Source organism: Tubulanus polymorphus, chromosome 12 (assembly GCF_964204645.1).
Source record: "Tubulanus polymorphus chromosome 12, tnTubPoly1.2, whole genome shotgun sequence".
NCBI classification, from domain to species: Eukaryota; Metazoa; Nemertea; class Palaeonemertea; order Tubulaniformes; family Tubulanidae; genus Tubulanus; species Tubulanus polymorphus.
In genome coordinates this window covers 673,422-694,126 of record NC_134036.1, presented here as the reverse complement: position 1 = coordinate 694,126, position 20,705 = coordinate 673,422, and the positions used below count along the sequence as shown (strand labels likewise).

Here is a 20,705-nt window from a genome sequence, read left to right as displayed (position 1 = left end):
ATTCGTAAACCGGGATCTAAATGGCGATGCATTTTCCCATTTTCCAACATTCCAAATATTCCCAGTTTAATGTAAGAATCTATCTAAAGCTCGGCGCGGCTATAGATTGTGTCGCTATTACGGAGAAATTTGTCAATATAAAAAATTGACTTTTGATAAATATAATCTAATTGAATTGTACTTGGTTGTTATAAAATGGCCGATGTTGTTTTTGAATCGAGTTGATTTAAGTGTCCGGATTAAAAAGGGATTATCACGGATAATCGTTGGATTACAGCTGCATTTCTTATCGCCGTTCTGATCTAGGTAAGATTGTCGTTAGTTTTATATCGGTTTTGCAGCGATACGCGATTTATTTCGCCGGTAAATCAACGACGAACTGGTGTTGGAATACCCGAACCGCGAAGTTTAAATTTCAATTTTCATTTATTTGTTCGCGCCAACATCTGATATAAAAATAAAAAATGATGTCTAATAAGGTTGGAGAGGATAGAGGGATTGGGGTTGACTGTGGAGCGATGGAGTTTTAAGTTGCCAAACTGCTATTTGTTAGTATCCATATGATTCAACTGTGCACTGCAGCACCACACAGTCAGTCAGGCAGTGCCAGTACAACAGTAGTGTCAGTGACAACAGTCAGCGTGGTAGTGTGGCTAGTGGACTTGCTGGAAGTGGAACTCCTCATGTCTCACTCTTCGATAGTGCAATGAAATAGAGAGAGATTTGAGTTAATATTATCATTTAGGTAGAGATTGATTCGTCAATCAATTCAGTGATTGTTCCCCTCGATTGATTTTGATGTTTTGTTTTTCCTAGGTGTAAAAAGACCTGGAGCTAATTCTCTCTACTATTCCTACTAATAAAACTGTGCTGTGGACGTGGTGTATAATTCAAACTGTACGATCAACTAAAACTGGTGAGTAACAGTTATTGAGTTTCTCTTCCCTCCTTCCTCTCCTCTCTCTCCTCTCCTTCCTCTCCTCCCTTTTCACCATTTCCTCTCTCTCCCTGTCCCTCTCCCTCCTCTCTCTCTTCCTGTCCCTCTCCCTCCTCTCTCTCTCCCTGTCCCTCTCCCTCCTCTCTCTCTCCCTGTCCCTCTCCCTCATTTCTCTGTCCTTTCTCTGTCTCTTTCAGTCTGTTTTCAATGAAAGCACTCTGGTTCTGGTTGGAGTCACTTAGCTTTTTTATCCTCTGTCCCTTTTCTCTCTCCGTCTCTGCGCTCTAGTCCTCCCTCTCCCCTCTCCTCCCCTCTCCTCTGTCTCAGTCTGTTTTCTATGAAAACACTCTCAGTTCTGGTTGGAATCACTTAGTTGTAAATGAAACCTATAAATCAATTATTGCTGAGACCACTGCCGGAGAACGGACGGTCTTTCAGTCTGTAACCCAGTCTCCCATTCATTGAATTCCTCAATTTATTTCTGTCATCAGCAATTCCAGCATCAACAGCAGCAGCTACCGATAATGTGGTTATTTAGATAAATAGAAGTTGAATGTGTGTCACTGAGTTTCACTGATGATGTAATATTATGAAGTACCGTTAGACTGGTTGCCTGGGCTCTTTTTTCTTCATTATACAAATAAACATGAGAGATTGCCGGGAACCAGTCCAAAACGTGAACTACTTGTAGTTGGTAGAATCCATCTTTTCAGATACGCACTTTACGTATCTTAATAGATATTGATGTCACATGCAGGTACTGTTATATCTGATTTGAAATGCACCGGTTTGGCACCTGACCGGGTGAGTTTGTGACTAATAAATAAATAGATATATGAGTTTAATGAGACAGCAGCAGCAGCAGCAGCAGCAGCAGCAGCAGCAGCAGCAGCAGCAGCAGCAGCAGCAGCAGCAGCAGCAGCAGCAGCAGCAGCAATATCCTGACAGACTAACTCTTCTAGCATGAAACATGAATGCTTGATCGTTCTATGTGCTGGATTCTCGTGGGGTCTATTAAATCTATGATTGAATTAGTACTATACACACAGTGTTCATCCTGCAATCTGAACGAACACGTATCCCGTACTGACGGAGACCGACTTTATCTCAGATCCAGTCTCCTCCATTCTCTCCGCTGAAATTGAATTTGATTTCTTTCCATTCGTTCGACTACGACTTTGATCTCAAAGGTAAACTATCGGACGACTTATGAATACAAATGTAATAGGCCTATATTTTACTGAATTTCAAAAAGAAGGTTATGTCTAGGTTAGAGGTACAAGTCAGTCAGTCGGTCAGCCAGCCAGCCAGTCACTAAAGTCATCCTAGTGACTACAATAATTTTGTTGATGACTTACGAATAAAAGGAAAATGCAAATTTGTACCTAAAAAATAGAGACTTCTTCAGCAATGAGATGACCTACACTTAGTAGATTGGATTAGAAATACAAATTGAGACTCATTGAGAAATGTCGGTAGATGATGACTTCAGTAAATGTGATTACTTAAATCCACGTGATGTCTGTCTACGAGAGATGAGGCAATATAAACCGGTCTAACTGTATCGCGAGTGAAGATGAACAGTTGGTCAATTCTCACATCTCTAATTTATCTTGCTGCCGTGCACCGTGGCTGGTATTTCAATATTCTATATATCGCGATATATAATGAATATTTGCCAATGATTCGATATTAAACATTGCGAATTAAATGTAGATGAAAGAGAAATTGCTACATGACTGCATACCATACTTTCCTAGAGACAGGGAGTAGGGACCTCCCTCCCTAGAGACAGGGGAGTAGGGACCTCCCTCCCTAGAGACAGGGGAGTAGGGACCTCCCTCCCTAGAGACAGGGAGTAGGGACCTCCCTCCCTAGAGACAGGGGAGTAGGGACCTCCCTCCCTAGTAACAGGGGAGTAGGGACCTCCCTCCCTAGTAACAGGGGAGTAGGGACCTCCCTCCCTAGAGACAGGGAGTAGGGAGGTCTGCTATACCTCTCTCCCTAGTAACAGGGAGGAGGTCTGCTATACCTCTCTCCCTGTTACTAGGGAGGAGGTCTGTCGTACCTCCTCCCTAGTAACAGGGAGTAGGGACCTCCCTCCCTAGTAACAGGGAGGAGGTCTGCTATACCTCTCTCCCTAGTAACAGGGAGGAGGTCTGCTAATGGAGAAGTAGGGAGGTCTCTCGTACATCTCTAAGGAAATGAGAATGAGTCTGAATTTATACGGTATCGTGATGTGTACGGTTAGTTTCATCCTTTTAAGTCTAAATCATCGAGTATTATCATCATCAACACGACTTAGGGCGCCCATGAAGAAGCTGCCTGGCAGCTATCTTAGTTAATCTTGCGAGTTGAATTTCGTCTCACCGCAGTGTGGTACAAGTCTTATCGTATTATGAGAGATACTCTCCTGGTTTTTTTTTCAATTTTGAATTTCGAATTCGTAACGGTTTTTATTTTCAACTGATCAGTGAAATTCAAATTCATAACAGTTTTTATTTTTAACTGATCAGTGAAATTCAAATTCGTAACAGTTTTTATTTTTAACTGATCAGTGAAATTCAAATTCGTAACAGTTTTTATTTTTAACTGATCAGTGAAATTCAAATTCGTAACAGTTTTTATTTTTAACTGATCAGTATATTTATAACATATCGATACACTCCCTCCTGTACATGTAAGAGTATTATATATATACACGTAAATTGACGCTTTCATGAAATATGATGAAATAGTTTTAATATCTATAACGTTTGTCGATGATGATGACAATTCCTGCAGCTGTCGTCGTTCTGAAATTTATATTTGTTTTTACTCATTGAATATATTTTCATTCGATCAGTTGTCACATTGTCACACACACAGTGATGTGATAGTTATCAGTAGTGTATATATATACTGCAGCGCTGTTCGTTGAAACATGTCAGTACATCCTTATTAAAGTAATTGTTTGAATTGTCGAGTGCAGGCAAAAACTGATCATTTGTCCTGTGTAGGGCAGGCAAAAACTGATCATTTGTCCTGTGGAGTGCAGGCAAAAACTGATCATTTGTCCTGTGTAGGGCAGGCAAAAACTGATCATTTGTCCTGTGGAGTGCAGGCAAAAACTGATCATTTGTCCTGTGTAGGGCAGGCAAAAACTGATCATTTGTCCTGTGTAGGGCAGGCAAAAACTGATCATTTGTCCTGTGTAGGGCAAGCAAAAACTGATCATTTTTCCTGCGTCTGGGCTTCTGTCATAGATCCTTGTCGGGTGGAATATTTCACATGTGATTTTCAAAAGGGCCGTTTATCAGAAAGGGAGTAGGAACCTCCCGAGTCGCCCTCTGGGTTCACCCTGCTGTAAATGGAAGGGGAGAGGGGACATGAAAGATTTATCGTTTTTCCCTAAAAAAAAAACAAAATCATCAGCTCTATTTTGTATACATACTAATACAAAGAATACACATTATGAATACAAAATACAGAATACAGAAACTGTGTGTGTTGTATTTAAAACAGTTGAGTTTGTATTCAGCTAGCGGCAGCAGCAGCGGCAGCGGCAGCGGCAGCAGCAGCAGCAGCGGCTGTGACAACTAGATGATTGCGGAATTACAATATATAAAACAGATGCTTGAAATCGGATTAGATTAACGAGGATTATATTAGAGATTATCCGTGTATCGGATCAGTATCTGGTGCGACAGTCACGAGGAGCCCGAGCGAATGACTCCGAGAGTCAGCGAGCGACTCCGATCTCTCACTGTCGTCTCACTGTTCTATCGCTGATTTATAGTCGTGTTTTAATCCTCAGTATTATCAGTCATTAATCAGGGAATTATTTCAGAGACTTCGTCCACGTTTTATTCGTTTGATTTATTTCACTGACATTGAATTCATTGTGTGAGGCTTCGGTAAGTTTTATATCGCCGTTCATTAAACTTTTTTCTCTCCTCTCCTTCCCTCTCCCCTCTCCCCTCTCCCCTTTCTCCCTCTCCTCTCCCCTCCTTCCTCACTCCTCCCTCCCCTTTCTCCCCTCTCTCCCTCTCCCCTCCTCTCCCCTCTGCCATCACTCCATCACACTCTTTCCTATCCCTCCCCACTCTACCCTCTTTCTCCCTCTCCCTCTCCCTCATTTCCTCCCTCCTCCCCACTCTACCCTCTCTTCTATCTATTTCTTCCTCCCCTCTCACTCCCCCTCTCTCTCTCTTCCTTTCCCCACTCTCTTCTCTTCACTACATTCTCTGTATCTCCCTCCTGGCCTCCTATATCACTCCTCCCCTCACCCTCTCTACCCAAGTATGACGGATATCTCTTTTCTTTATCTCTGGGTATCATGGCACCTGGATATTGCATGTCATCTGTTCGGAGCGATCAAATATCCTATAATGTTAATGATATCGGTCTAGTTGTACTGTAGCGAGGACATTCATTAGATGGTTTAATATCCACAGATAGATCAAATATTCACCTGAATGACATCGGTTATATTTATACTGCAGCCGAGGAAGTTCATTAGTGAGATTGATATTGAGAGATATAGATAGAGACTGCGGCATCTACAAACACTGTGTACCTTCGAACAGACTGATATTAAATCACAACTCATCTGTCCTGCTTTTAATATTGGCTTAATTAAGCTGCTCTGTTTAGTTAACCAGGCTACTGACCGCTGGCTCAGCTAACCAGACTGCTGACCGCTGATTCACTTAACCAGGCTGCTGACCACCGGTTCACTTAACCAGGCTGCAGACCACTGGCTCAGTTAATCAGGCTGCTGACCACTGGTTCAGTTAACTAGGCTGCTGACCACTGGTTCAGTTAACCAGGCTGCAGACCACTGGCTCAGTTAATCAGGCTGCTGACCACTGGTTCAGTTAACTAGGCTGCTGACCACTGGTTCAGTTAACCAGGCTGCTGACTACTGGCTCAGTTAATCAGGCTGCTGACCACTGGTTCAGTTAACTAGGCTGCTGACCACTGGTTCAGTTAACCAGGCTGCTGACCACTGGTTCAGTTAACTAGGCTGCTGACTGCTGATTCACTTAACCAGGCTGTTGACCACCTGCTCAGTTAGCCAGGCTACTGACCACTTCTTCAGTGTTACAAGTCGCAGATGATTTTACTGACAATTTAACTGAGGTTCCTGTAAGATTTCTCTGGTTCACTACTGTACCAGTGTGTTGCCCTTCTCTCTACTGCACTGTACCAGTGACAGTGATTGCCATTGTTCACATCTCTACTGCTGTCTCTCGCTGCTATTACAAATTGCTGTAATTTCCTCTAATGGTAAAAATGAATCCCTTTAGATTACGGTAATTGTAATCGTAATAATTCAACCCTCAGCGGAGTTCTAGCTGTACGCTGTGATTGTCTCTCCTCTCCTCCGCATAAACCGCTGCACAGTGACAATCATTCGCAGTTCCAAATAGTCAATTTTTAAATGAATTTCTTGATTATTTTAAATGTATTTGCAAATGTTGTGGTCTTTAAAAATTAGACATTATTCTGCTTCATTACTTTCTCTTAACTCCCTCCCCTCACCTCTCCCTCCACTCATCTCTCTCCCCTCACCTCTCCCTCCTCTCATCTCTCTCCTCTCATCTCCCTTATCCTCTCTCCCTCTCCTTTCAATTATCCTCTCTCTTCTCCACTCTCCCCTTCTCTCCTCTCCCTCTTCTCTCCTCCCCTCCTCTCCCTTCTCCCCTCCCTCTCCCCTCTCCTTTCCCTTCTCCCCTCTCCCTTCTCCCCTCTCCCTCTCTCCCTCTCCCCCTTCTCTCCCCTCTCCCCTATCCCATCTGTACTGTTTGTTATGTGTTGATATAATATTAAAATGCTCCCAGTCATTGTTTTATTATTCAATGTTATTGTAATCTATGATGATGATGATATCACTAGTATTTGATATATCTGATATTTTTCTACCCAAATTCTCATGAGATATCAAATAATTGCTGCTCTGTATTTTATGTCAGTTGTCCAGTCCCTTCGGCGCAGACATGTTTGCGCAAACCTCGTATTCAAAAGCCATAATTTGCTTTTTGCTTGTATTATTAATACGATATTTCGATATCATTAACAGATTTGTTAGAATGGAACCTGACTTTGTCAGGTATAATTTTGGTAAGTGTTTTACGGGCAGCAGCTGCAACGTGTTGCGTTGTGTTCATTCATTTTTCGTGATTAGGTAATGCAATATTTTTTTCGGTTTCAAGTTTTTGTTTTTTTTTTTCAATTTCGTCTTTCGATGACAAATTTACAGATTCACTTTGTAATGAAAACTCTTCAATACGGCAGATTTTTTTTTCACTTTGCTGATTGAAATTAGTTGCACAGTTGTGAGTTAGAGTTTTAACTGTTACACATGCTCTCCGTGGGATGTTTTGATCCAAAATTTCGTTAATAATCGGATTGGATTCTTAACAGATCAAGTCAGGGAAAACAATGTCCGGGATGAAGCAAGTGAAATAAAAGTGGCCCTAGCCGTTAAATCGGCCTCGAAATATTTGAAGTATAGAAATCGAGAATTAGGTCTAGGACGAATTATCGCGAGAAAGAGAGAGAGAGATTTATGTCTCTTACAAATCCGAGGGCTTAATACAACTTGTGTATATAAGTGTTTAAATGACATAGATAATTAAAACGAAAAACCAGTAGAAGGTCAGTATTAATACAATAATCCCTTTTATACAATACCCCGGGCCCCGTGCCGTGCGAGGTCGATCAAAAGAAATATTTGTGGCAATTCTGAACAAGTACTGAGAATAACGTGTTTATACGGAGGTTAATTTACTAGTGCTGAAGTATCTACGCGGCCGCACCACACCGCTGTTATAGTGTCGTCCGTCTGCCCCCATATATATATATCGTTGAATTATTGGACGTATTTTTAATCGAGAAAGTGGAATGAATCGTGATAATCGTAAGTGGTTTGTGTGATCAATATCGACAATATTGAGCGTCTCTAGTTAAATAAAGAGCTGTTTTAATTCAAACATCGAAGGCCTAATTCTGTTGTCGCCGGCGCCTATAGTCACAATTAGACCGCGGGTACAGTGGATTGATTTCCAGTTTACTTTAGAAAAAAAAACAACTTTACTATCAATAGTTCAATAAAATGTGAATCCAGTTTTATCGTCTATGAACTGTAATTATCGCGTAACTCAGAACTAGAATAACTGGGTCCAGTTTGATTCGGGTTTTGGGTTTATTTCCGGGACAGATTTCATATATTCTCTTTGTTAAAAGGTTAGATTTCTTTGTGCTAACTTAAGATTAGGTTATGTTGTAAATATGGAACTGAAATTGCGCAACGCGGGTTAAATTTGGACGCCTATCGCAGTTAGAATTAGCTCATTTCAGAGAACAGAATTCTAGAGGTTAAATTTAACTGTAAAGTTTTGATAAGACATTTTGTGTCCATCTAAAATATCGACGTTTTATCAAACTGACAGTGACTATAGGGACTTCGAAAAGGTCGGTAGGCAAACAGTAGACTGCGCTCGAGTCTGACCATTTAGGAGAAAATTTGTGATCTATCTGAGGTGAGTAGATGCTGAAGTTGGATATATTCGAGTTTAGGAGTAATTCAGATCTGAAATGAGCGCAATGTCTACTACACTATGTCTACGATAAGTGAATCTGTGAATTAAATCTAATTTTTCATTTCATGCTCGTTTTACAATTTAAAGCTTGTTGTTTTTGTATTTTGATTTATTGATTTCGCTACAATACTGTAAAAGTAGCCTCTCTCTCTCTCTCTGTCTCTCGGGAGCCACACAGTTGCTATGGGGATTGAAATTCCTCTTTCAAAATCATCTTCTTTCTGTCAGTTGTCTAGACGATATTTTAGCCATCTTTTTTAAAATTCAATTTTTGCATAGTAGAATTTTTAGAATCTGCGCAGAAAGCGGAAAATGTTGTATTCAATGTTAGTATAGATTTTACATGTTTCTAGTGTCACATTAGATGCAGTTAGACCACTGATGGAAACAACCCCCCCCCTCTCAGTCCGGGAACGGGTTTATGCCCCCTCTCAGTCCAGGAACGGGTTTATGCCCCCTCTCAGTCCAGGAACGGGTTTATGCCTAAATCAACTCTTCATGAGCATATCCCCTTTGGATAATGGTAGAATAGACCTTCTGCCTTAAACAATGCCACATTAGGATTTTTAGATATTCCCTTATTTCTTCGCCAGCTACTGAATTGATCATCTTTCTGAAATATTCTTCTTTCTGAGTTGTGCCCCAGCAAGAGTTAAGTTAAGATATACTGTCACATTACTGAAGTCATCTCTATGCTGCCTCATTTGGAAAAACCTTATATTGTCAGTCAACTGGGTTGAAATATTTACAGCAATCCCATCACACTGTTGAGTTCTCTGATTCTAATTTCAGGGACTCGATGAAACAGTCCCACTGTAGTCCCACCGCTACCGAGTAGGGTATAGTTTTACTCAGGTTATGACGTGGCGGGTTTTGATTTTATTTTAGCTCGAGTGAACTACCTTGCTCTCCTCGCTCTCGTACCTTCAGGTGATACCGCGCTCCATACCGCGCTCTACCGCGCTCCCTAATCTATACTCGATTTAACGCTCAATTAAACCCTGATAACTTTCTCTTCCACTGTTTCTCACATCTACGAGCTCGCATTAATCGAATTATTGTTTCGAATTTTTCAGATCTTGAAATGGGCGATTCGTCGAATCACACAGGGGGCGCCGGTGAATATGACTACCTCATCAAATTTCTCGCGTTGGGTATGTATAGCTATTGGATAGGCACGACGCTTAGACTGTTCTGGAAATGTATATACAGCCTCCATAAAACTATATTTGCCGAGGGAACCAGTCTAAACGCACAGCGGAAACCAGTCTTAACGCACTGCGGAAACCAGTCTAAATGCACCGTGGAAACTGGTTGATTGTTGTCGTGTTCCTGTGTTACCGGAGATCGAGAAAATCAATTTCAACAGCTTTGTAAACTCTTCAGTCCCTCTGACTTTCCTCTCCCTCTCTCCATTTCACTCCCTTCTCTCTCAACCTCTCCCTCCCTCCCACTCCCTCTCTTTCCCTCCCACTCTATCCTCTCCCTCCCTCTCTCCCTCTCAACCTCTCCCCCTGTAACTGTTGGTGTCGATGTAGTTGGTAAACCACTGACTCGTCATTCATAGCAATTTCCTGCGTCCTCAACATCTATCTATATTCAACATTAACTCCATAATTCTAGTTATATCCTGAGTGCAAATTCATTAAAGATTTGGTATCAATTCAATATCGCACTGGGCTGTAAATCATAGGATTTAATATGGATATTGTTATGAATTATGTTATAAACCGATGTGTTTCACCTATTTCACAGGGATCCATGCGTCTATCTATAACTGTAGTATTTGATTATATTTCAGGTGATTCCGGAGTTGGTAAAACTAGTTTATTATATCAATACACGGACAACATGTTCAACTCTAAATTCATATCCACAGTCGGGATCGACTTCCGCGAAAAACGATTAGTACGTATAACGACCACCAGGTGTCGCGTCGGCGGTATCGGTTGAATATTTGTAAATATATGTTTGGATTTTGTAATCGTAGGTTCACCGCGCGCCAACAATAGACGGAAATGTAGGTCGTAGTCAACGGATACATCTTCAACTGTGGGATACGGCTGGTCAAGAACGGTAAGCGCTAGAAACTGACAGCAAGCGGACAGCAGCCTGGTTAAGACGAATCCCCCCGAACTAATTAATAATACTGCTGTATGTAACGAGCAGGCGGCCACTTACCTGGTACACGGGGTTAAGTCAGGGAAATTTCTTATCAGAAAAAGCTTAAAATAAGGGGAAAATCAAAAATGTGATTACATGTACTTCAGAAAAGTCTGGGAATTTATTTTTTTTTTTAAAGGCTAAAAATCAGAGGAAAATCAAAAATGTGATTTAGTTTATTTTTCTCTATTTTCAGATTTCGTAGTTTGACGACGGCATTTTTCCGCGACGCGATGGGTTTCCTCTTATTGTTCGATCTGACGTCGGAGAAATCGTTTTTGAACATTCGTAACTGGTTGTCACAGTTACAGACGCACGCGTATTGCGAGAATCCCGATATCGTGTTGTGCGGAAACAAGGCCGACCTCGAGGACACGCGACAGGTCACCGAGGAAAAGGCGAAGGACCTCGCGCAAAAATATGGGTAAATATTACATCCTGATTTCCAATCACTATCCACTTCCACAGTTCTGGATCCAGTTCCACAGTTCAGGATCCTGTTCCACAGTTCCGGATCCAGATCCACAGTTCTGCACTCAGTTCCACAGTTCTGCACTCAGTTCCACAGTTCCGGATCCAGTTCTACAGTTGGATCCAGAATTATAGAACTCTGGACCTTGGCTAAAAATTGATGATGATATAAATCTCATTTTCAGAAAAAAATTGTCAAATAAAATGTTGAAATATTTTGTGTAACGTTCTTTGACCCCTCCCTCTGTTTGTTTGATTGACAGATTAGCGTATTTTGACCCCTCCCTCTGTTTATTTGATTGACAGATTAGCGTATTTTGAGACGAGCGCCGCGACCGGTCAGAACGTAGAGAAAGCCGTTGAATGTTTACTGGACAGTGTAATGCTACGAATGGAACATTACGTCGACAAGAGTCAATTTCCGGGCGTTCGCAGCGGTTCGATAGTCACCGCGACGCCACCTGGTGAACAAAAATCCAACGGCTGCTCCTGTTAGATAGAAACTTACACGGGCGAGTGAGTGCGAGTGAGCGCGTGTTCGGATACTGGCAAGTGAGGTTGTACGACACTGTGTAAGATGCAGTACATTCAAAGATTCCCACCCCCCTCCTCTTGCGAACCTATATAACCCTGTTTCAACAGATCTTACCTGGTAAACTTTGCTTAATTTGTGGAGGTGGAAACCTGAAAAATATCGGCCACTGATTCAGTATTTTACAAATTGAAAAAAAAATTATATTTCTGGAGCCAGTTTTATGGAGTAGTATTAAGTTTAACCCAGCGGGCTAACTCGATTCATTTTCAACTGGATTAACCCCAGGGTTAAAGTTAATACCAGTCTATAAAACCGGCCCCTGGGTTGTTGAGAGACGTTTAGACTCCTACAGAGGTTGTCGTCTGGTAAATCAATGTTTTATCTGTTTTTGAGTCCAAAATTTGTATTTCTAATTCATCATACTTTAGTGTAAGTTGTCATTTGAATAAGTTGTCAATGAAATGATCAGTAAGTACTAACTGTTTGAAGTGGTTACGATGAAACTGTTATGTGTGAAATTAAGCCGAGTTTGCTGAGATAATGGCTGTGAATCATCATGTATTAAATAGCAGGGTAGAGAATGAACATAGACTGATTGCTTGTATATTAATCATTGTGATAATCAAAGTGAAACGCATCCTCTGTGTTTCACAAAAACCACACCCAAAATCATTCATTTCTCCATAAACTAAACAACAAAATCTCAATCGCGATCCACTTCCTTAGTTCAGGATCCAGTTCCACAAATGCCTGTAATGTTAGATGCTGCAGGTTAATTACAGGTAGTTTCATTTCAAATCAGAATCAAATCTGTGATCTCATTACTGGGTTCAGAAACCTGGAGTTAGGTTCAGAACTGTGGAACTGGGTTCAGAAACCTAGAGCTAGGTTCATAACTGTGAAACTGGGTTCAGAAACCTAGAGCTAGGTTCAGAACTGTGGAACTGGTTCAGAAATAGGGAAGTGGGCTCAGTTTTACAGGGTCCACGAAACTTGGTTCTGTTTATTCTTGAGTTTTTGTGAAAGGCCTGTCAGTAATGTGCGCGCATACCTTGCATGAAAAGTCGCAAGCAAAAATAATCGTGAAATCATCAAGCAAAAAATAAGTGAGAGATTTATGAGTAAAATGTATATATTTCATAGAGAAACTTTAACCTGAATTAAAAAAAACCAGTAAAATATATTGCAAACGTTCTTTATGTAAGCTTAATTTATTATCAATCGTTTCATAAACGCTCATTACTATTCGTAGGTATATATGTAATAACTGTTGGAGGCGGGACTTATTAAACAAATGACTAGTGATTAGCAGGCATAATATACTTAATGACCGTAGATGTCTGTAGAATGTAGAGGAAATATTGATCGAATGAACGTAGAGTTTAAAGATGTCAAATTGTTATTAGTTTAGTTTAAACGTATAAAGTATTAATAAGCCTAAAAGAATCGATACCTTGTTTCTCTCATTTCTGCTGAGTTTAAAAGTTGACCCGGCCTGCGGCCCAATCTACCATGTAGTTTAAAATCATGATCAGGCTAACAATAACAGACGCGGCAGTTATAGAAATGAACTGATTACAAATTTTATTCCAGTTTACAAAAGCGACCCGGCCGATTAGGAGAGACAAGGTATCGTTTTATTTTAGCTCTGATAGAAAAACGTGGCTCAAAGTATCGGAAGTATTTATATATATCGTCTGCTGGTGATCATAGAAACAGCGAAGACAGAATCAAAACATTATTTGTTATACTAATCATAGTTACTTAAAAACAATAAGGTACAGTTGTTATAGACTCCAGGCACGCCGGGATTGAGGTCTGAGCCGGATGCCAGCAGCACAAACCATGTATATTGTTTGGGCTGATTTTAACATGGAAATGTAGCTGTTTAAAGAATATTGTGCTCAGGCTCTACAGCGAGCGCCTGAAATTTTGGGGGTTATAAACGGAACGCCCCGTGGATCGGCCCCTGGCGTGAATTGGAGTCAGATTCTGGTATCGAGTCATTAACTCTAAACAAGTCATCTTTACACCATCTACAGTAATTGGTTCCATTTTAAAAACACTCGGGGGTCATTCATTTATTACGTACGCATTTGGGAAAGGGGAGAGTAATGCTCAATGTATATGAACAAATGGCCGATTTTATGTAAAAGGGGGAGGGGGGTTTAAAACATTCAAATTTTATGTGTACGTAATAAATTAATTATCCCTGATGAGTGTCGAACATTACCAACTGAAATGCGTGAACTGTGAATTAAAACTTATTTATAAAACAAGAAGATTTACTTTAAAATAATTGTTGTTAAGCTGTTAAATTATTACTACGTCTCCCCCTTTCATTGTTGCTATTGTCTTTATTAGTTACCATAGTTCCTCATTGTTGCTACTATTATCTCGATTAACGACCGATGCTATGGTCGTCGTCGGTTCTCATTGTTGCTACAGCGATCCTGAGTATCCATGGATACCGGAATGAATGGGTTTATATATTATATAGCGTGTAAAAAGAAGAACGGAGGGAAAAAAACGATCTATTTTATTGTCATGAATCTATATTATTATTATTATTATTATTATTATTATTATTATTATCATTATTATTAAACTTATATGATAATTATATTTTCTTAATATATTACACTATATATAAATATATTATAATTGATTGATCGTTAATGAAAAAGAAGTAATTATTATTATTTGTGTATAGTGATTGACTACGTGTATGTGATTAAAGTATTAATTGGTAGTAATTAGTCAGAGTGAGCTCGTTAAGAGAGCTCGGAGTGAGCTCGTTAAGAGAGCTCAGAGTGAGCTCGTTAAGAGAGCTCAGAGTGAGCTCGTTAAGAGAGCTCAGAGTGAGCTCGTTAAGAGGGCTCGGAGTGAGCTCGTTAAGAGAGCTCGGTTAATCAACACTGGGCCCGGTTCCATAGTTCAACACTAGTCTTAGACCATGGTAATTCTATAGCCAAGCTAACAACTTCAGACCAGTCTAAACTCATTTTGGTTCTATAGCCAATCTTACAACTTAACAAGACCAGTCTTAAGATTTAAGATCACTTTTGGATTTAAGTCAGGACTGCAACTTGGCCCTGAAGTTGGTTCCATAGTCTAAGACCAACTTGACGAATCTAACAACCTATAAAACCAGTCTTACAATTTAAGACCGCTAAAGTCTCGACTATGAAAGCGGGCCCAGGTCTGTGCCCGAAATAGGGCAACCCGTAACAGGCTGGCCCGAAATGGAGCATTTAAAACGATCATTCGGTTATTTACAACTATATTTAAAATGGTTACAAAGTATTGAGATATTTTAGTTGAAAGTGCATCACGAGACAGCTAACAGATAATCATCCCTCACGTCACCGGGCTTCACTCGGTTTTATGGACCGCTAGCAATTCAATAACATTTTTGGTGCTTAAGAATTATGAATCTTCAATTTATTTTTACCTATTTTGGATAACTGCACAGTTGTATTTATGAACTAATTAGTTCTTTGATAAATATATTAGTGTATGAATTGAATAGCATTGTCCATAAAACTGGTTGACGTGAACACGGCCGCGGCTTGAGGCTAGATGCAATCCATCAGTGACCAATACTGGGGATCTGTACATGATACACAAGATTGTTATATTTCGTATATATATATTGGTTATAATAAAGATTATATAAATTCTTGTAATAAAATTTAAGTTTGAGGAAAATTCATCCTCCATTCATCATTTAGTTTATCTCGCGTGCGTCATGCGAAGTGGGAAAAGTCATCCTATCTTCTGACGTTCTGCTACAGAGCTGCCAACTGCCTTCCTGATATCCAGTTTTTGTTACTGTTGTAGCTGGTTTATAACGAGAAATACTGATATGATTTGTTTGATGTACACAGAAATATGAAAGATGATACTTGGGATCTTAACTGTTGATTACTGATTAATTTGTGAACATTTTCTTCCATTGTTTCAATGAAATGCCACTGAAAATATTCAACTAGTTACTGATAGCAGATTTAAGAAGTTGGCAGCCCTGTAACTGTGTCTATTGTTGCTCATTTATAAATTCATTCGAAATCCTATGAAAAATTGATGTATAGAAAATTAGGATTTCGGAGGGGGCCATGTCCCGAAGATCAAAACCAGTATGAAACCTATGTCTGAACTGAGGAGATGGCCCCTGGTCAAATTAATATTAGGAAACAGTCCCCGGTTTGCTCGTAAATCATGAGATGGCCCCTGAACTACTGCGAATGCGCAAATGGTCCCCGGGCTATTGTTCGGTAACCGTGCCGACGCTGCTTACAATAAGAACCGGTTTCTTTTCATAGCCGACCTTTCGACAAAGCAGGTATAGAAATGAGTGTATGGTGAACTGGTGACGCGAGACGAGGCGAGACGAGGCGTGCCGTGACCCAGTTCATACTACCAACCTGTATATGTGTGTAATACATCGTGGTCATTAGACTGCTGGAACTCGAGTCGAGAAGATGTCTGTTTCTATGTGTCTGCTACTGAAACATGATTACTGCTGCTGCAACTCATTCCAGCATCTCGGCAATAAACACACGATGAACCGGTAAGATATAACCTTTCGATGACGTTTTCAGAATTATTTATAACGGAAATTCGGTAATTCTATTGTAACTTGTTTTCTATATGCAGGATATCGTGTCGGAGGATCGGCTGCGGCTCGTGATGTCCGTTCGTGACAGCGCCCTCTGGTGAAAATGAACGGTAAGTTTTTGTTTAAATTTTTGAGTGAATTAGTATGTGAACGGTGGTCGAACTTGGCACGGTGGCGCCATCTATTATTTGAAAACTACATTATGTTGGCTGTAGCTAAACTTTGGATTCTGGACTGGAACCCGAACCCGAACCTAACCGTTTTGGCATGCTGGCGCCATCTATCTTTGAAAGCGACATGTTGGTTGTAGCTAACCGTCGGACAGTGGACTCAAACCTGTAACTGGTTGTGGCCAAACTTGAGATGGTGAATTCTGAAACGAATTTTAACTTTTTTTAATGATTTTTATATTCAGGAAATCGTCGGATGATGTCTGTGGAATGGTGTGAGATGTTCATTCTTCTAGAGCGCCCTTTGGTGTACGAGTGATCGGTATAACTGACTAGGAGAACCTTGTAAGTATGTTTTACTTTATTTGAAATTGTTTTTAAACATATACAATGTTGCAATAGAGTTAGAGCAGTAACACTATGAAATTAGATATCATCATTAGGGGCCGGTTGCATAGTCATGGCTTAGACTTAAGACCAGTCTAAGACGAACTTAGTTCTATAGCCAATAGCTTAAATAACTATTGTCTTCAATTATATTCATTGTTTTGAACTTAAATAGCTATTGTCTTCAATTAAACTCATTGTTTGGTCTTAAATAGCTATTGTCTTCAATTAAACTCATTGTTTGGTCTTAAATAACTATTGTCTTCAATTAAACTTATTGTTTTGAACTTAAATAGCTATTGTCTTCAATTAAACTTATTGTTTTGAACTTAAATAGGTATTGTCTTCAATTAAACTTATTTTTTGGTCTTAAATAACTATTGTCTTCAATTAAACTCATTGTTTTGAACTTAAATAGCTATTGTCTTCAATTAAACTCATTGTTTGGTCTAAAATAGCTATTGTCTTCAATTAAACTTATTGTTTGGTTTTAAATAGGTATTGTCTTCAATTATATTCATTGTTTTGAACTTAAATAGCTATTGTCTTCAATTAAACTCATTGTTTGGTCTTAAATAGGTATTGTCTTCAATTAAACTCATTGTTTGGTCTAAAATAGCTATTGTCTTCAATTAAACTCATTGTTTGGTCTTAAATAGGTATTGTCTTCAATTATATTCATTGTTTTGAAATTAAATAGCTATTGTCTTCAATTAAACTCATTGTTTGGTCTTAAATAGGTATTGTCTTCAATTATATTCATTGTTTTGAAATTAAATAGCTATTGTCTTCAATTAAACTCATTGTTTGGTCTTAAATAGGTATTGTCTTCAATTATATTCATTGTTTTGAACTTAAATAGCTATTGTCTTCAATTAAACTTATTGTTTGGTCTTAAATAGCTATTGTCTTCAATTAAACTTATTGTTTGGTCTTAAATAGCTATTGTCTTCAATTATATTCATTGTTTTGAAATTAAATAGCTATTGTCTTCAATTAAACTCATTGTTTGGTCTTAAATAGGTATTGTCTTCAATTATATTCATTGTTTTGAAATTAAATAGCTATTGTCTTCAATTAAACTCATTGTTTGGTCTTAAATAGCTATTGTCTTCAATTAAACTCATTGTTTGGTCTTAAATAGGTATTGTCTTCAATTAAACTCATTGTTTGGTCTTAAATAGGTATTGTCTTCAATTATATTCATTGTTTTGAAATTAAATAGCTATTGTCTTCAATTAAACTCATTGTTTGGTCTTAAATAGCTATTGTCTTCAATTAAACTCATTGTTTGGTCTTAAATAGGTATTGTCTTCAATTATATTCATTGTTTTGAAATTAAATAGCTATTGTCTTCAATTAAACTCATTGTTTGGTCTTAAATAGGTATTGTCTTCAATTATATTCATTGTTTTGAAATTAAATAGCTATTGTCTTCAATTAAACTCATTGTTTGGTCTTAAATAGGTATTGTCTTCAATTATATTCATTGTTTTGAACTTAAATAGCTATTGTCTTCAATTAAACTTATTGTTTGGTCTTAAATAGCTATTGTCTTCAATTAAACTTATTGTTTGGTCTTAAATAGCTATTGTCTTCAATTATATTCATTGTTTTGAAATTAAATAGCTATTGTCTTCAATTAAACTCATTGTTTGGTCTTAAATAGGTATTGTCTTCAATTATATTCATTGTTTTGAAATTAAATAGCTATTGTCTTCAATTAAACTCATTGTTTGGTCTTAAATAGCTATTGTCTTCAATTAAACTCATTGTTTGGTCTTAAATAGGTATTGTCTTCAATTAAACTCATTGTTTGGTCTTAAATAGGTATTGTCTTCAATTAAACTCATTGTTTGGTCTTAAATAGGTATTGTCTTCAATTATATTCATTGTTTTGAAATTAAATAGCTATTGTCTTCAATTAAACTCATTGTTTGGTCTTAAATAGGTATTGTCTTCAATTATATTCATTGTTTTGAAATTAAATAGCTATTGTCTTCAATTAAACTCATTGTTTGGTCTTAAATAGGTATTGTCTTCAATTATATTCATTGTTTTGAACTTAAATAACTATTGTCTTCAATTAAACTTATTGTTTGGTCTTAAATAGCTATTGTCTTCAATTATATTCATTGTTTTGAAATTAAATAGCTATTGTCTTCAATTAAACTCATTGTTTGGTCTTAAATAGGTATTGTCTTCAATTATATTCATTGTTTTGAAATTAAATAGCTATTGTCTGCAATTAAACTCATTGTTTGGTCTTAAATAGCTATTGTCTTCAATTAAACTCATTGTTTGGTCTTAAATAGGTATTGTCTTCAATTAAACTCATTGTTTGGTCTTAAATAGGTATTGTCTTCAATTATATTCATTGTTTTGAAATTAAATAGCTATTGTCTTCAATTAAACTCATTGTTTGGTCTTAAATAGCTATTGTCTTCAATTAAACTCATTGTTTGGTCTTAAATAGGTATTGTCTTCAATTATATTCATTGTTTTGAAATTAAATAGCTATTGTCTTCAATTAAACTCATTGTTTGGTCTTAAATAGGTATTGTCTTCAATTATATTCATTGTTTTGAAATTAAATAGCTATTGTCTTCAATTAAACTCATTGTTTGGTCTTAAATAGGTATTGTCTTCAATTATATTCATTGTTTTGAACTTAAATAGCTATTGTCTTCAATTAAACTTATTGTTTGGTCTTAAATAGCTATTGTCTTCAATTAAACTTATTGTTTGGTCTTAAATAGCTATTGTCTTCAATTAAACTTATTGTTTGGTCTTAAATAGCTATTGTCTTCAATTATATTCATTGTTTTGAAATTAAATAGCTATTGTCTTCAATTAAACTCATTGTTTGGTCTTAAATAGGTATTGTCTTCAATTATATTCATTGTTTTGAAATTAAATAGCTATTGTCTTCAATTAAACTCATTGTTTGGTCTTAAATAGGTATTGTCTTCAATTAAACTCATTGTTTGGTCTTAAATAGGTATTGTCTTCAATTATATTCATTGTTTTGAACTTAAATAGCTATTGTCTTCAATTATATTCATTGTTTTGAACTTAAATAGCTATTGTCTTCAATTAAACTCATTGTTTGGTCTTAAATAGCTATTGTCTTCAATTATATTCATTGTTTTGAACTTAAATAGGTATTGTCTTCAATTAAACTTATTGTTTGGTTTTAAATAGGTATTGTCTTCAATTAAACTCATTGTTTGGTCTTAAATAGCTATTGTCTTCAATTAAACTCATTGTTTGGTCTTAAATAGGTATTGTCTTCAATTAAACTCATTGTTTGGTCTTAAATAGGTATTGTCTTCAATTAAACTCATTGTTTGGTCTTAAATAGGTATTGTCTTCAATTAAATTCACTGTTTGGTCTTAAATAGTCATTACAATCCTTTTTGCAGGTCTCACAGATGAAACCTAGACCAGCCAACCCTCACAGAAACCACTAGTAAGCTGAATCCAAGCCAACCGGCTTCAGATGAAACCAGGAACAGCCAAGCTCACAGAAACCACTAGCAAGCTGAATCCAAGCCAACCGGCTTCAGATGCCAAGCTTACAGAAACCAGTCAAAAACCTTATTGTTCAGATTTGATCATTAGATCTCAGATAAAAGGGTCTCCTCCCCCATCTCGTGGATTAGATTGATGGGCCTGAGAGACCCCCCTGCCCCCCCACCGGGGGGGGGGGTTTAAAAGAAGGGGGACTTTATTTGTTTTTTTCCAAAAAATTAAGGGGGGGCTGTAATTGTTTTTTTTGTAAAAAATTTTTATTAAAATAAATCGTATACATAAATACATCATATTGTTATTT

At 37.9% G+C, this 20,705-nt stretch overlaps 1 protein-coding gene and 1 long non-coding RNA gene across 3 annotated transcripts; both read left to right on the top strand.

Annotated features, from left to right (window-relative positions):
- The first annotated feature begins 203 nt into the window (after positions 1-203).
- On the top strand, positions 204-14,238 carry LOC141913891 (ras-related protein Rab-27A-like). 2 transcript variants are annotated; one of them, XM_074805067.1, is made up of 7 exons: positions 204-306; positions 817-916; positions 9,600-9,677; positions 10,325-10,431; positions 10,514-10,599; positions 10,883-11,110; positions 11,464-14,238. In XM_074805067.1, the coding sequence occupies exons 3-7, from the start codon at positions 9,608-9,610 to the stop codon at positions 11,651-11,653; spliced, it is 681 nt and encodes a 226-aa protein (XP_074661168.1). In that variant the 5' UTR covers positions 204-306; positions 817-916; positions 9,600-9,607; the 3' UTR covers positions 11,654-14,238. The 2 variants fall into 2 exon arrangements, with proteins under 2 accessions (XP_074661168.1, XP_074661169.1); XM_074805068.1 differs by lacking the exons at positions 204-306; positions 817-916 and adding an exon at positions 1,642-1,741.
- A 1,626-nt stretch (positions 14,239-15,864) lies between these two features.
- Positions 15,865-20,626, top strand: LOC141914116 (uncharacterized). Its single transcript, XR_012620709.1, has 4 exons — positions 15,865-16,265; positions 16,352-16,423; positions 16,729-16,828; positions 20,296-20,626. It is a non-coding gene; the product is annotated as an uncharacterized LOC141914116 (long non-coding RNA).
- Positions 20,627-20,705: the final 79 nt, after the last annotated feature.

Excerpts from the sequence above, each read along its gene's own strand:
- LOC141913891 (XM_074805067.1), top strand. The coding sequence starts at position 9,608 with ATGGGCGATTCGTCGAATCACACAGGGGGCGCCGGTGAATATGACTAC. Across the intron at positions 10,432-10,513 it reads ACTTCCGCGAAAAACGATTA|GTTCACCGCGCGCCAACAAT; the intron begins GTACGTATAACG and ends TTGTAATCGTAG. Across the intron at positions 10,600-10,882 it reads GATACGGCTGGTCAAGAACG|ATTTCGTAGTTTGACGACGG; the intron begins GTAAGCGCTAGA and ends CTCTATTTTCAG.